General features: G+C 38.8%; 1 protein-coding gene across 22 annotated transcripts in view; it reads right to left on the bottom strand.

Annotated features, from left to right (window-relative positions):
* The window catches only part of camk2d1 (calcium/calmodulin-dependent protein kinase (CaM kinase) II delta 1), a 127,332-nt gene that overhangs the window by 25,566 nt on the left and 86,223 nt on the right, over window positions 1-15,543 (bottom strand). For all 22 annotated transcript variants that reach the window (XM_055008016.1, XM_055008011.1, XM_055008008.1 and 19 more), the window contains 6 exons: window positions 9,911-10,013; window positions 7,497-7,580; window positions 5,305-5,399; window positions 2,138-2,260; window positions 1,960-2,043; window positions 1,687-1,729 (listed from right to left, as the gene is read on the bottom strand). In XM_055008016.1, coding sequence (XP_054863991.1) covers window positions 1,687-1,729; window positions 1,960-2,043; window positions 2,138-2,260; window positions 5,305-5,399; window positions 7,497-7,580; window positions 9,911-10,013 — 532 coding nt within the window. The remainder of the gene's footprint in view (window positions 1-1,686; window positions 1,730-1,959; window positions 2,044-2,137; window positions 2,261-5,304; window positions 5,400-7,496; window positions 7,581-9,910; window positions 10,014-15,543) is intronic.

A 15,543-nucleotide genomic window follows, 5' to 3' on the forward strand; every position in this document is an offset into this window, starting at 1 on the left:
TAACTGCACAAAGGTTTTCTAATCATCAATGAGCCTTTCAACACCATTAGCTAACACAATGTAGCATTAGAACACAGGAGTGATGGTTGCTGGAAATGTTCCTCTGTACCTCTATGGGGATATTCCATTAGAAATCAGCCATTTACAGCTAGAGTACATACAGTGTACATGAATTAAAGTTGCTCTAAAATGAGTTGAAGTTGTTCTATATTAATTAAAGTTGCTCTAAAATGAGTTAAAGTTGCTTTATATTAATTAAAGTTGCTCTATATTTGTGAAAGTTGCTCTATATTAGTTATAATTGCTCTAAAATGAGTTAAAGTTGCTCTAAAATGAGTTAAAGTTGCTCTAAAATTAGTAGAAGTTGCTCTATATTAAGTTGCTCTAAAATGAGTTAAAATTGCTCGATATTGGTGAAAGTTGCTCTATATTAGTTAAAGTTGCTCTAAAATGAGTTTAAAGTTGCTCTATGTCATTGAAAGTTGCTCTAAAATGAGTTAAAGTTGCTCTATATTGGTGAAAGTTTCTCTGTATTAGTTAAAGTTGCTCTACATTAATTAAAGTTCCTCTAAAATGAGTTAAAGTTGCTCTATATTAAAGTTGTACTGTGTGTGTGCAAAAGAAGAACTATTTTATGCAAATAGCAAACTGCTAATTATAATATGTGACAATAAATAAGCCGAAATGTGTAAATCTTGGGTCTAGTTTCATAAAATGTTTAAATTTTGCTCTATACTGATTACACATATAGGAAAAGTCAATAGTCTAGAAACCCAATAAAGAAATTATTATTGGTAGTAAATCCTAAACATGTGTACTGAATCTATGTATTTACTAACCCTAACTAAGTGTTTAATATATGCACATAACAGTTTATAATACTAAATTATTCTACAGAGATATACATATAGCTTCTGTATAATATATACATATAACGAACAAGAAATTATCATACTTGTTTTCCTTGATCTTAATTTGTAATCCTGTGTTTATATTCAAACATATTGCCACATAAACAATTTTAAAAAGAAATTGCTACTGAATTTATGTCGATATTATTCAGTCCCTCTTTTCCTCCAATATGACCACCAACTGATGCACTATGTCAGCTGAAAGCCCTATTCTGGTGCTTTTAGTAGACATGACATGCCTCACAACCAAACCCGGCAGTGCAGTTTAGTACCCGCTACGCCAAGGACTCTTACCTTGCACGAGTTACCGCACAAGAGGAGGGAGGAAGAAAAACAAAAGTAAACACTAAGGGCATGTTGACACTGATACTGATGCAACACTGGCAACTGACAATTTGGAGATTACAAAATGAAATTGAAGAAAATGAGAAAAAGTAAGCGATCTCATCATTTGTCATGATCAATAACTAAGTTTGAATGGTTTTGCCCTTTAAGGACCTGCAGATGGAACTTTATCGATCTGTGCGATCCTTCAGCAGCTCAAAAGGAAAGACGTGGAGGTAAATGGGTTTTAAAGGCCAACAGATTGGAAAAACAGCAAAAGGGGCTGCGTTTTAAACGAAAGCTCAACACAAAGACACAGTAAAGGAGGACTTTCATCTGCAATCAATGCTACTTCAGACAGTGACAACATTCGGCACTGCGCTAGAAAGGAATCAATGCTCTAGGTAGGACCATTAGCTGTCAACCTTCATTATAACTGGCTCAGTCCTACCTGAGAAGTTGCGAGTGGCAAGCATAGTAGTCAGGATAGCACCCTAGGGAGAGAAATGACCACAGAGAGAAACAAACTTCGATGTTTACACAGGCTGAAAGGTTAATGATTAGGTCTTGTGCTGTCTAGAACTGAGTTTGGCTGATTTCTGTAGCATTAAAAAGCAAACCGGACCTTTTTTTCCCAGAGAAAAACATCAAATCTGTTCACTTTCTCATTAGATATTGCAGCAAGTGGTTGATAACTGCTGAGCTATTGGCCCAGATGTTGTACCTTGAGTTTCCTTCTAGCGTTGAATTTCTTGAGGCACTCCACGGTCTCCTGTCTGTGCATCATGGACGCCACAGTGGAGCGTTGCTGTCAACACAAAGAGACAGTGTGTGGAGATTATAAGAGGTCTTTAAGTGATGATGGAGGGCTCAGATGTGAAGGTTGTCAGTGCGACACCTACGCAGATCCAGGGGTGTTTGAGTGCATCTGTGGCAGTGACCCTCTTGGCTGGGTTGATGGTCAGCATCTTGTTGATCAGGTCTTTGGCCTCTGGAGTCACCGTGTCCCACTCTGGAGAAGGGAACTGTTCAGGAACGACATCACAGAAATTATTACCAACCCTTCATCTGACTGGAGCCTTAAACTGTACATCTGCTCATTGACCACCATCCATCTGTAACCCAGTCATATATGTATTTATTTACATTTACCACCTGGAATAAATGTACTAAATGTATGATGTAGGTAAGTGAGAAATCTTCTGTCTTTTATAAAGGTCAATTCAAGTATCTAATAATATCCAACTATCAATTTTTATGTCCTCAGGGCTAGAGCAGAGTGCTGAAAGTTTCCTGAACTAGATTTGGAACACTTTTTACATTTAAGCAGTATGTTGTTCTCTGTTTAGGACAGATGCAATGTGTGTTTTAGCATATAATTTTAAACAAGAATAATGCTTAGAATATATTGCTATTGATGAAGTCCCAAATCAAGGGCCAGAGTCTAAGATTGGACCGTGTTCAAATGTTAAGGATCTTCAAAAAATCACCAAGAGAAGTCAGCATTCAAGGGCAGTAGGATTTACTGTCGACAAAAAACCCGGGAGAAGTTCTTACCAATGATCAACACCCCAAGAAAAACCCGAGATATTGAGCTGTGCATCGTCTTTTATGCTGTGAGAGTTGGTCATTTTTTCACGCCTATAGGGCCTATGATAGGACTGACAGTTTTGACACCATTATACTTTTCTAAATCTTTTTATCAGATCATTCTCTGAGGCCTCAGGCTGCAAAGCACAACATCTAGGGATGCTAAGGCTGTATTACAGCAGCCTACATATCAAAAAAGACCCTGTCGTATAAACAGTGAATACCAGAACCTGTGGACGTAAGACCAGTGAATACCAGAACTTTCTTAGCTTTGGATCTATTGGTGGTCCCTATCTGAATGTCTACATCATGGCTTAATTTGGAAAAGAATTGGCAGAAGAATTGGACAATCTGCTTGTGAGACTTGACAAATATGGAAAAGAATATGGGAAGATCAGGAACCACCTAAAATCAGTCCAAACACCTTTGTGTCAGTATTCAGAAGATATTGAACAAGCCATAGTACCATTTATCAAAGCTGCAGTGGCCATGCTTCTAAAATGATGTTACTTGCACAATGTAGCTCTGAAAAACAGATGGGCAAGTGTGTCAGCCTTTGTATAGGGGTTATCAGTGAAATTTGTCGTTTCTGTGACAGCTCAGATAGTGTGAAGGACACTACATTATGTCAACCATAGTTGACGGTATCCAAGAAAATACACTTTTACTGCCGTTTACAACCAAACTGCAAGATTAACTTTGCTAAAGAACATGAAAAGAAGACTGATAAATGTTAAGAAACATTTATTAGTCAGACAAAACGAAGGTGAATTTGTTTGGATCAGATGGGGTCCTGCATGTGTGGAACTACCACAGTGAATGCATAGTCCTGACAATGAAGCACGGAGGTGTAAGTGTGATGATATGAGGCTGCATGAATGCAAAAGTTGAAAGGCATGTGACTTTAATAGATATACCAAAACACTAGAAGATGACTCCAAGTCTACAGAAGCTTGACAGAAGAGGAAAATTCGAAGTACTGGAAAAATAAAAGACTTGAATATCAACAATAAAAGGTGCACCGACTATGGTCAAAACTCTACACGACTTCTTGAGGGTCTTTTTTGCTACCAGTGCCACAAAATGAATGACTGTATTATCACTGCTGATGATGTTTTCTGGATGCATTTAGACTTCAGTGAAAATTGATATTTAACTTGCACAGATATGCATGTAAGATGTGTTTCTGAAAACCTCTACCTTCATTAAATTTCATGAATCACCCACCACTACATGAACTAATTCTACATCTTTATGTTCTTGGTTCTGTTTCATTATCACATTTGTCTTAAAATAGACAAGGCTGGTGTATCAGCCGAGGAAGACCCTTTAACAGCATATGTGGTGTTTTGTTCTTGGCCCCCATTCACACTCCAAGCCCAATTTACTGGACTTTGAAGTTTTACCTCTCCGATGTATTGCTGTCCATCTACCTCCCACTCCCCACCCCAACCATGAGCGATGGAGAACAAACACTGTTTACAGAGATGTTCTGCTTTGCTAAAGTTTTCAAAGAGATATTGAAAGAAATGCATAGAATGAGAGGAAGCAGGATGGCAGAGATGAACAGAGATCTAGCTTCACAACTTAGCTTTGAAACGCCAGAAAAGAAAACTGCGTCCCTCAAGTCAACTCGTCCACAGACGGAACGACTTAACACCCTCTTATCGGCAACATCAATTAGCACTTGGCCCTGAAACGCGGCTACACAAAAGCACCCTGTGTCGATGAAGAGTTAAGAGAAACCTTGATGGCATACAAAGTCAGTGACCCCTGCTTGGCTATCACAGCAAGTAAACACATCCAAAACAGGCAACCGAGAGAAAACAGGCCGTGGGATAATACAACTCCGCAAGCTACTGACGCATGGCTTTACTTCTATGCTTAATGTACCAACACTGCTTTGGGTGAGGAATCAGGGACAGTTCATTTTGCTGCAAACTGTATCTATACCTACTACAACAGAATACAGAGATAATGATAATTCACCACAATCATTCAGGTTTTAATGATGCATTGGACAGTTCTTAAACTAATTTCAGTAGTTTCATCTCCTTAGCTGTTTTCTTTTTTGATGCAGGCCAATAATTTGACCCTTCTGAGACAGATTAACGTCCTTTCCATGACCACAGGATATGTCTTCCCACATGGTTGTTTAAGAAATGAGAAGCCCCTCACTGCATCAGCTAGGGTTAGAGAAGTTGTTGCAGCTGAAACATATTCATCACTGTAGTAATTATCCAATGGAAGGCTCTTACCTATTTGCTTAGTTAAATCCAAGTGGTGATTTTTTATTTTTTTGGACAGGCAGCATATAACAGATAATGTATTGATAGAATAAAGATCCGACAGTACATTTAGGAGACTTGAGTTGGGAATAAAGTGGTGATATGAAGTTAAAATTGAACTTCGTATCGTTTAAGATATTTAAAATGAATCGTATTAGTACTCATTGTATTGTGTGTCAGTGTAAACTCACATCATAAGCTCCAGCTTTGATCTGCTGGTAGAGTCGGTGCTGGTCCTCGTCCCAGAATGGAGGGTATCCCACCAGGAGAATGTAGAGGATCACACCTACACAACACAAAAACACACTGTGATCATGGTTTATCAGGACATGCTGGTCACTTGGTAGTCAAAAAATACATTTTAAAGCAGATGTTTAAGCAACGTTGACCAAATTTCATCAAGATAAACATCTGGTGGAGCTCATTTTCCCATCCAGAGCTTTTAAACTATTGCAGAAGAAGAACAAGATGCTGTAAACCTCAGATGGTGAAAAAGCACGAGGACAATAATGTGGAAAATGCGATGAAAACTGGTTATCTAAGTTTGGTTGCTGTGCAGCTTTGTGGATAGTTTCCTCACACAGATCTGATGTTTTTGTCCATTTGTCATCTCTCCAGGGGAGGGGAGGCTTCAGTGAGCATTGAAGGCAAATGCTTCACGAATTTCATCATTTATTCACCAAGTCTGTTTCCAGTGCACCTTGTCGCATGTTTTTGCTTTAATTGCCAAATTCTCCACCTCAAACCGAATAATATTTGGATGTTTTTTAGCCATTTTCTGTTTTTCCATGCAAATTGTAAATGCCAACACAAAACAGAAAATGATGCTAAATATAGACAAACAAATGATGTCTAAATAAAGAGCAGTGTAGTAACAGACACTCTATCTGCGTATGTTTGCCTCTGTTACCCAGACGGTGTTTTTGATTGGCTGGTCGGTTTGCCAGGATTAGATGAAAAGGCTTTCTATGTGACGATGAGACGGTCTGACCACAAACACAACACCGGCTATTGTTGCTGTGGACTCCGTGAGTCAGCACAGGTGTGTTTAAAGCGGCACGAGTGTGTGTTTTACGCAGTGTGTGTCTGACATCTCAGGCCCAGGTGGCCCGGCCCATCAGATGTGTGTGTAATGAGCGGCAGCAATGATTAATTCAAGAGGTTGGAGCCCTCTGTTCTCCTCTGTGGGACACAAACTGAAGAGAAGCGCACACACTCACAGCAGTCTGAATGGGAAATGAAATATCGGTAAACTAAAAACTGAATTTAAAGAGACATTCACTGAGTATCCAAAGCAGTCAGGTGTGGCAGGGTATTTGACAGGATGAGTACGACACATTCAGTGCTGCATTTGTTGTTGTGTTCATTGTATTCTTCAGGTAATATACCTTTAGTGGTACCAGGCATTAAAATGAACAAGAATGTGAAGAAAACAAGGGTGGTCTAATAATTTGTTCCATGACTGTATATTGGACATTTTACCCAAACTACAACTGCAGAACCTGCACTTGAACAGCATTAGAGACACTCAGATTTGAGCTGTTTGTTACTCAAGTGGAACGTGACATGGATGGAACCAGGTTTTTAGTATTTGTCATCCATTCCTCCATCATATGTTAAAAATGTTAAAACTCTCACACTAATTCTTTCTTCCTTGCATGGGATAAGAAGATGGATCACCTTAAAGGCTAAAATACAGGCCCAGTAAATCCACCAAAGTTGCTTTATTTTTACTGACTGATTGAATGAAAACTAAATATATGCTTTAATTTGAGGTTTCAGTGGAAGTTACGCTTCGTTCCATTTCAAGTTTATCCACCCACTAATTCATTTAACACAGGGCCTGTGGATTAAGTGTGAAATCAACAAAGACTAAATTATTTTTGAGGCACTGGTGGAATGGAATTACATGTACTTAAGTATACTTTTATGGTGCTTGGACTTTATGTGAAATTTCCTAGTTAGGACACCTGATGCTTCTATTCCACTTCATTGTGCTGACAAATTTTTTTTATATTTTTTTTTTTAATAAACTTCCTTTTTTCAGTGAAATTTGCAAGACCTTTAAAATAAAACTCAAGTAGGGTCTGAATACTGCTTCTAATATTGGTTATAGTTGTAATTACACAGGATTTTCATGCGTAAAAAAGCAATTTTCACTGCAGTAAAAGTGCACTAAGCAGCCATAATTTCAAAATCTAACTTGGTATTAGCAGGTTTTTAAAACATGATCCCACCAGTGACTCTGCTCTGAGTCTGAGCTTCCTTTAAAGACAGTTTAGCCGTTTCAAGCCATGAGATTTGTTTGCAACTAATAACAAGCAGCTGCTACTGTACGTGAGGCTAACACCAACCAAACAAAGAGCTAAGCAGAAGATCTTACCACAAGCCCACATATCCACAGGCTTGCCATAGGGATCTTTCCTCAGCACCTCTGGAGACAGATAGCCTGGTGTCCCAGCAAAACCTGCAACAAACACACACATAAACTTTAAACTGTACGTAGTGGTCCATGAAAAGCTCGTTAGGACTGTCTCCTAAAAGGCAAACATTTCACTGTAGTTCAGGATCAGCGGTCCCATAAATTGAGGTTTATGAGCCGAGGTTAACAAGCTCCAAGAAGGAAAACACCACTTTCCGGGTATGTAGTTTGGCTCATGGCCAGCCTACTTTTAAAGCAGCCTCAAAGTACCAGCAGACCCTCTGGGCAATGAGACGTTGCACCGCTAGTAGTAAAGTCAGAACACAAAGTGAACTGGTTCCAGATGGAGGCCGGTGCTGGGGGAATAGACTAATTACTTCTCTGTTCTACGGGGAATAGTGGGAGAGAAATAGGCCTGATATCCATCCAAATCAAACCAGAGATGAGAGCCGAGAGCGTCGGCACACCTACTCCCTTTAGATAGGTAGATAAATGACAGGATGGCACAGTTGTAGATTTTCATTTGATTTACATGTTTAAAGAAATACAAAACCAGGACAAAAACCCAGTTGGTCTATTTCCTATTTCTTTAATGAGATTTATAAGAGTTTTTCTGAAAGCAGGTGACAATACAGAAAGAGAAGAGTCGCACAAATCACACTGTCCTGTGAGAGAAGATGTCTGAAACTGGATTTGTGCATCAGCAAAACGCCAAAAAGGATGAAAGATAAGAAGATGCAAAAGAATCTGAAAAGATTTCTTCAATATGGGAAGTTAAATTGCCCTTCATGTATATGCACCAATGAGCTAAATCGTCATAATCACTTAAAATTCATGTCAATTTCTGGCTAGATTAGAGAGTAATTGAACAGTTGCCTCCTGTGGTGAACATATTGATTGTGAGAAGGATGTTCAGGTGTAAAAAGCTGAACCACTTAAACTCTCATTAACAAACTGTCATGACCAGACGATTGGAGTGACCAACGGCCAGTGGTGAGGAACTACCAACAGTGTTCCGTAGCTTTGGTACAGGATGGTAGGGGATGTGCTGGAATTAGTCTGATTCTTGATGAGTTTAACAGACAACTTACTGGACCTGAAAATATCTGCTGCTAACATCTTGGAGTTAGATACCACAGGGCAACTTTGGAGGTCTTGTTGAGTCCATGCACTTCCCTATTAGGCAGGACTTGTCATGTTGTTGCGCTCATCAGTCTACATATCGTAAATGACTAAATGGACTAGGCGTGGGACTGGGCTTTGTTCAAGGAGGGATCGTCTGAGTATCTACCCAACCAATTATTGAGGTTGATGTTGGCATGTTTTTAGATTACTGGTATTGTTATTCAGCCAGTCACTGAAAGCGATTGTTTACACAGAGAGAGAGAGTGCACACTTGAATTAGCAGAGCTGTATTTGGAAGATGACGTTGCAAACACTGCTGAAAGTTTATTAAACTTTCCTAGTTGCACAGAAAATGCCCCAATAATTCATTTGCTGGAGGCTGGTTATGTGGCGATCTAGAGCACCGCTACCTATAATCACATTCTGTTAAAGATACAACATTTAATGTGGATATGTGTAGATTCTGTCATCTTTATTAACCCTTTGATGTACAACATGGGTCAAAAGTGACCCATATTCAATGGAAAATGGGCATCTCTTGACCCATGTTGTGCATCAAAGGGGTAATGAAGTAACCTAGTTATGAAAGACAGGTTCCCTGGTATCACATACAGTTAATAATTAACATTTGATGCATATTGGCTCCAGATATCGGCTATTGGCCTTGCCCAATTACTAGCAGTCGATACTAACATCATCCTTTAAATAGCAAGAAAAGCACTCAGAGAGCGAGGTATTCCGCCAAGGCTGCTCAGTCATTGTATCATTTCTGATGTATAAGTCCCGATAAGTCCGCAGTGGTGGATTTGTAGTAGGATCACAATCATGTGATCGTTAGCAGGCAGCTGACGTAGTGTTCACTTGTTGAAATATTTAACAACTCCATGGATCCAGACTATAAGCCTCATCACTGCCAAAATCTAATCACTTGGTCCTTGCGACATTTCTGACCTTCCCTGAAAATTTCATCCAAATCTGTTGGTCTGTTTTTGAGTAATGTTGCTAACAGACAGACAGACGGACAAACATACAGCAATCGTCACAAAACTTCGTGTTCCTTGGCAGAGTTAAAACTAAAAAAACAAAAACATCAGCTGATCCTTAACATCAACACACACCACACATAAGATACAAACTTGATGCTTGATTCACCTAAAGACAGTGAACTGGTGTGTATCATCTTAATTATGCATGTCAGTCAAAAGTACATTTCAACTATCACAGAATCACAAAAAGTGGAGTCAACTCACCAAACCATGCCTGCTGGTCTCCCTGCACTTCAATGGCCAGGCCAAAATCTGCCAGTTTAACTGCCGCCCCCTTCAACTTGCTGGCTAGAAGCAAATTCTCCGGCTTTTGGGTGAAGGAACACAGATTAAAAACCTTCAATATCTCAGATTAACTGGCGATATCAGCGTAAAATGAAAATAAACATGACTGAGGTAAAGCGTTTTGGTAATAGGCTTCTGAATCTACGGGAAGGGTCGTTTTGGTGCACAATAACATTAAGGACTGATACCACACTGGAAAAAATGCTCCTCTCAAAACAAGACAGCAAAGCGTATTTCAAGGAACTTTTACCTTGAAATAAGTGAAAAAATCTGCCAATAGAACAAGTGAAAAATGGCTTGGTAAGATTTCTTGGAATAAGATATATTTAGAATATTGAGATCTTAAAATTAGATGGGAAAACGTATTTTAAGCTCTATTTTACCAGGATTGTCAAGCTTAGGCATCTTAAAATAAGCCAGACATGCTTTAATTATTAAAAAAAAAAAAAAAAAAAAAGAAATAGCAGTTTTTCACTCAAAAATAGATTTTTGCTTTCATGTAATCTCCTAATTTGAGATATATTAACCCTCCTACTGTCTTCATTTATGGGCACCAAAAAATATTGTTTCCTTGTCTGAAAATAATCCCAAAAAATCAGCAAAAAAATTGACCAAATTTCTGAAAATTTGCAAAACCTTCAGGAAGACAATTCCAATAATTCCTTAAAAATTTCCATTAAGAGTTTTTTTTTTTTTTTAAATCCCCCAAATTTGGCAAGAAAATTCTTGTAAATATTTTCAAAAAAACGAGTACAAATCTTCCAAAAAAATACTAAAAATATCTAGTGATTACATATATATCAGTAAAACTTCTAATATTTTCTTTAAGAACATTCACAAAAAAAATCAACCAAAATCCAGTGAAATTCGATGGATTTTGGTTGATTTTTTGGTGAATGTTCTTAAGAAACATTTTTAACATTTTTTTCCCACCAAAAAATGCTCAGAGATTTCCCAAAAATGTTGAAAATGTGGACATCAGAAGTTTCACTGTGAAAATATATATTTTTCCCACATTTTCAAACTTAAAACGGATTAATTTTGACCCGCAGGACGACACGAGGGTTAAACTTATTCTGAGTTTTCTTGTACAATTCAACTCAAATCAAGATATTTTCAAGATTGTTTGACTTAACAAGATATTTAAGATGCATCGTCTTAAAACAAGTCCCTCCATCTGCTGAAATGTCTCTTGTTAAGAATTTATCTTAAATTGAGTAGGATGAGACATTTTGACTAAAAATAAGACAAATAGACTTGGTAAGATTTTGAGTTTTTGCAGTGTAGTGTGGTTGAGCGATTAGCAGTTTGGACTAATGGCTGATTAGTCCTTGAGGCCAAGCGCTCAAGAACCAAACAGATAAATGTCTACAAGGAGGATGGCATGTCAGAGTCCAGCCTCTACACACAGAGAGCCACCGATGACTCATGTTGAGCCCGATTACAGTGAGGTTGAGTCAGGGGCCGTAGCTGACCCCAGCCCAGCAGCTCTGGTGGATAAGATGCTGCAGGCTACGCTCAAACGGACGGCGTGAGGCCAGCTGGTGGAGGGAGGCAGACGGTGACTCATGCCGAAGCCCAGGAAACGTTCAGAGCGGAGAGGGGCTTCAGGAAAAGGGTTCAGGGTGGGTGAATCATGCATTTGCTGACATTTTCAAAAGCGGTTTCTCTTGATGGAGCCAAGTAGGGAAATTAGTCAAAATGACTGTGCTGTAATGTGGCAACAACAAAGGGGAAAGCTGCTTTTTATTCTGCAACAATTACACCCAGTTACTTTAATGGATAGATTTTAACTTGCTTATATAGACTAGTATTATTTTACCGACATAATGAACCCCTATTTGCATTTATCACCCATGTTTAACACTCTTGATGCAGATGTCTCGAATGGGAGAACACAAATATCTGAGCTTCTGAGATTTTTAATCATGAAAAATCCTCTATTATCACTGGAGGTTGATATTAACGGCCCTCTCAATCGATATTACTGAAAAAAAGTCCATGTCTAATACTTGTTGTCCAAAGAAATGCCACCTTAGGCTGTGTGGTTCAACTTTCACTGATGCTAAGATTTGCTGAGGATTCAAAAAGTAGGAAATTCTTACTGCAGTGCTGGGCAGCTACACCATTTGGTCTCCAACTTAAACATCACACTTTGGAACCAGTGGTGCTTGCAGCAACCTTATACATGTACAAGAAGCTTTTCCAGCTTCTTAGTGAGATAAATGACCTCTCCACCTACGTCTCTTCCATACATACTGTCTATACATGCATGGACACTTCTTCCCTATTGCTAGTGATAATGAAGGTGAAAATAAATGTATGAGAGTAGAAATAGAGCCACACATTGACGCAGAATAAATTACCCTGTGTGGGTCTTAATATATAACTGACACCTCGGATACACACATATTTTATTACCGTCTGTGCACTTCATTCCAAAAGGCATCAGTCATGTCGTTCAGCGGAGTCAAATGAAATCCATTTCATCAGTCAATGTTCATATTTCAAGGTTATTTGAGCAGTTAGTGGAGCATGTGCGGATTCTAAATCGTGCAAGTCTTTGAGGGTTGGGGGGGGGCATGCTGTGGGAAGAGGGTGAGGAGGAGGAGGGGAAGGAGGTGGAAGTGAAACGAGGAGAGAGGGAGGATTTGGGGGTGAATGCATTCTTTAGCATCATGCAGTCATTGCAAACGCTTCCTGATAACAGCCAACCACCCCAACCCCAGTCCTGGAAAACAAACAAGTAACCTGGTGAAGGCAAAAAGGCAGAAAAAGACAAGAGGAAGACGGTGAAAGTTTGGAGTTTGATCATGACAAGTAGCATAAATCCTTGGGGCAATATATAATTGCGGGACATTTTGTATCATTGTTGACATTTTTGCTGTTTTCAGGCCTAAAATCAACATGGCCGCCTATAACCAAACACCACATGGCATTTTTACGGAAAGATTCTTCTAAATATTATATACACATTTGAGTAAAATTTAAATTGAAAGTTATTTATGAAGATATTGTAGTAAACCACAGATACAATTTGTTATTTTCTATATAAAATTTGATATATTGTCAAAAAAGAAGTATCTTTCATGATTATCTCAGCTTAATAAAAAGAACACAATCAAAACTATTTCTGAATCAGCTCATTTTATTATTGTTTAGCTAATTAGAAGGTGGTTGTTATTAAATTGGGACGGTTATTTAGTTGACATTTTAGTGATATCCAGTCATTTTTTATTAATAAGTGATTGTTTCCATAATACATAATGATGGGATTTGTAAAGACATGATCATAATGAACATAAAAAACATTTTGGTTTTTTTGGGGTTTTTTTTTTTTGTTTTTAAACTTTTAATAAAAATGTATGCAAGATATATCCCATGGACTTCAAACATCCCTCAATTATACACAGATCCCTTTATTCTTACCTAAATTGTCAATCAAATCTGTGTTAAACCTTTAATCTTACTTCAGTCCAACCAATTACCACATTTTTCCCTTCATTTTGGAATTTAGGGCCAAATAGACCTTGTTACATAAAGGTATAAAAGAGCAAAAGATTTTACTTGTGGTGAGAATGACCCCAAAGACAAAACAAGGGTTAAATCAAACAGCCAGTTTCTGATTTCCACATCCGTGCATGTAAAGGAACCCAGGTTATGTAGGTGCTTTTCTTTCAAGGAGCTCTCAATCATGTTTCCACAGGTACATACCTGGAACATGTCTGCATAAGCATAGCCACCAAGTGTAGTATCAATAGAAAAATGCGTGAAACTCTTGATAGGGATGCAGAAACCATGAATTGCCCTTGACGCTCCAAGCCTCATGTAGTATTGTAGCTTTGGTCGTAATTTCTCAAAGGTACTACAATGGCTCCAGGTGATCGAGCAGTTTTTGAGCAAACACAAGCAAGTCACAAACCCTCTGACGCCCAACATGGGTCCAAAGTGACTCCAATTTAATGGACAATGGGTATCTCCTGACCCACGCTGTGCATCAGAGGGTTAAAATATTACCCACTTGTTGCTACCATCCATTACAGTTTAACCCAATGCATTGCATACGGTGTTCCTGTCCAGCTAGCATTTCAATTACTCTCAGTTTTACCTCAAAATGTTCTTGCTTGGATCATTTGACTACACTGCTGGTTTGTTTCCAACCTATCTGACCATCTGACTGCTCCGTCATGCCCTTTTGGACTTCTAATTGGTGTAACAATGTCATTATGTTTCAGGATCTCACCTACAGAGTTGAGAGCTTTCAGAAGGTATTTCAGGTGACTCTGGATTCAACCATTTGGTAAATATTCTGTGGCTCACGGTGAGCTCTTTCTGTTTTGCTGCACATTCACAGTTGATGAAAAACTGTCAGACAATAGCTGGTTCTTTTATAAAAACTCAAAAAAAAAAAGTACAAGACTGGTACAAATCATGCCATGAAAAGTTAACTACGTCTAAAAGGTACATTTTGACACAACAGCTCCCATCGTCGAATTAACATTCAGTTACATGCAGCACTGACAAGATAAAGATTACCCTGTTGTGAAATAAAAATATCTGCTGATTCACATTCAGAGTCTGGGTCAGTTTGAGATGAATTCGTTCACAACAATGACACATTTTCAGTTGGCTGCCACTCCTCTTTGTGCCTGTAAATGTGTTTTTCAGCAGCCTGTTGGGAAGCGTGGCATTTAGAACAATCTGGCACACCAGACTGCTTTAAAACGATGTGATCTCTCTCAACTGAGCCGGGCTGAAATCAAATCACAAACATATAAGTTCTGCTGCATAATCTGGGAGATTCTCATGCGCTCTGGTCCTAACACCGAGGACAGGAATCAAAGAAGCATTTAAAGTTGGAATACAGAACGAAGATAAACACACAACACAACCAGGGGCTCATTTTGATGAGTATGATGTTATCATAACTAATGGGAAAATGGCCAATTACAATATGAAAAACTCTAACTGTAATAAACCAGAGTTGTACTTGGGCTGCATCCATTGACGATTCGATGGCGCCATATGGACGTTAGACACCCACTGTGCTTTGACGCCTCTTGATTCATCACTGTCTTTTTTTTATTTATTTATTTATTTATTTACAAATCTCTAAGCCCTCAAAGCCTTTAACCACTACCTAGTGTGGCGTTCAGGCCTTCCTAAAAGGTTACAATAGCCACACAAATGCAAACACAGTCAAACCTGCAGGGCGCTGAATACAAATAAATGTCCAGAAAACACTTTGCTGAAGGTAATATGCAGGATGTGGTCAGGTTTGCACCGACAAGCCACATACCAGCATAATGTTCACACAAACATGGCTTTCTGCATCTGTGTGCAGTTCATATCAGGTGAATCAGGATGTATGCCTCCGCCTTGTCGCTACTGTGTAATAGCTGTAATTGGATTCTCTCTAATACAGTGAAGTGGATGGAATTACTGGCCTGTTAACCAACCTGAGGGGGGTTCTGCTTCTATCTGGAAGACTACTACGGTTACTGACAAATGCGCACGCTTGCTGCCAAAATTCCACACAAACAACTTTTCCC

Source organism: Amphiprion ocellaris, chromosome 23, assembly GCF_022539595.1.
Source record: "Amphiprion ocellaris isolate individual 3 ecotype Okinawa chromosome 23, ASM2253959v1, whole genome shotgun sequence".
NCBI lineage: Eukaryota > Metazoa > Chordata > Actinopteri > Pomacentridae > Amphiprion > Amphiprion ocellaris.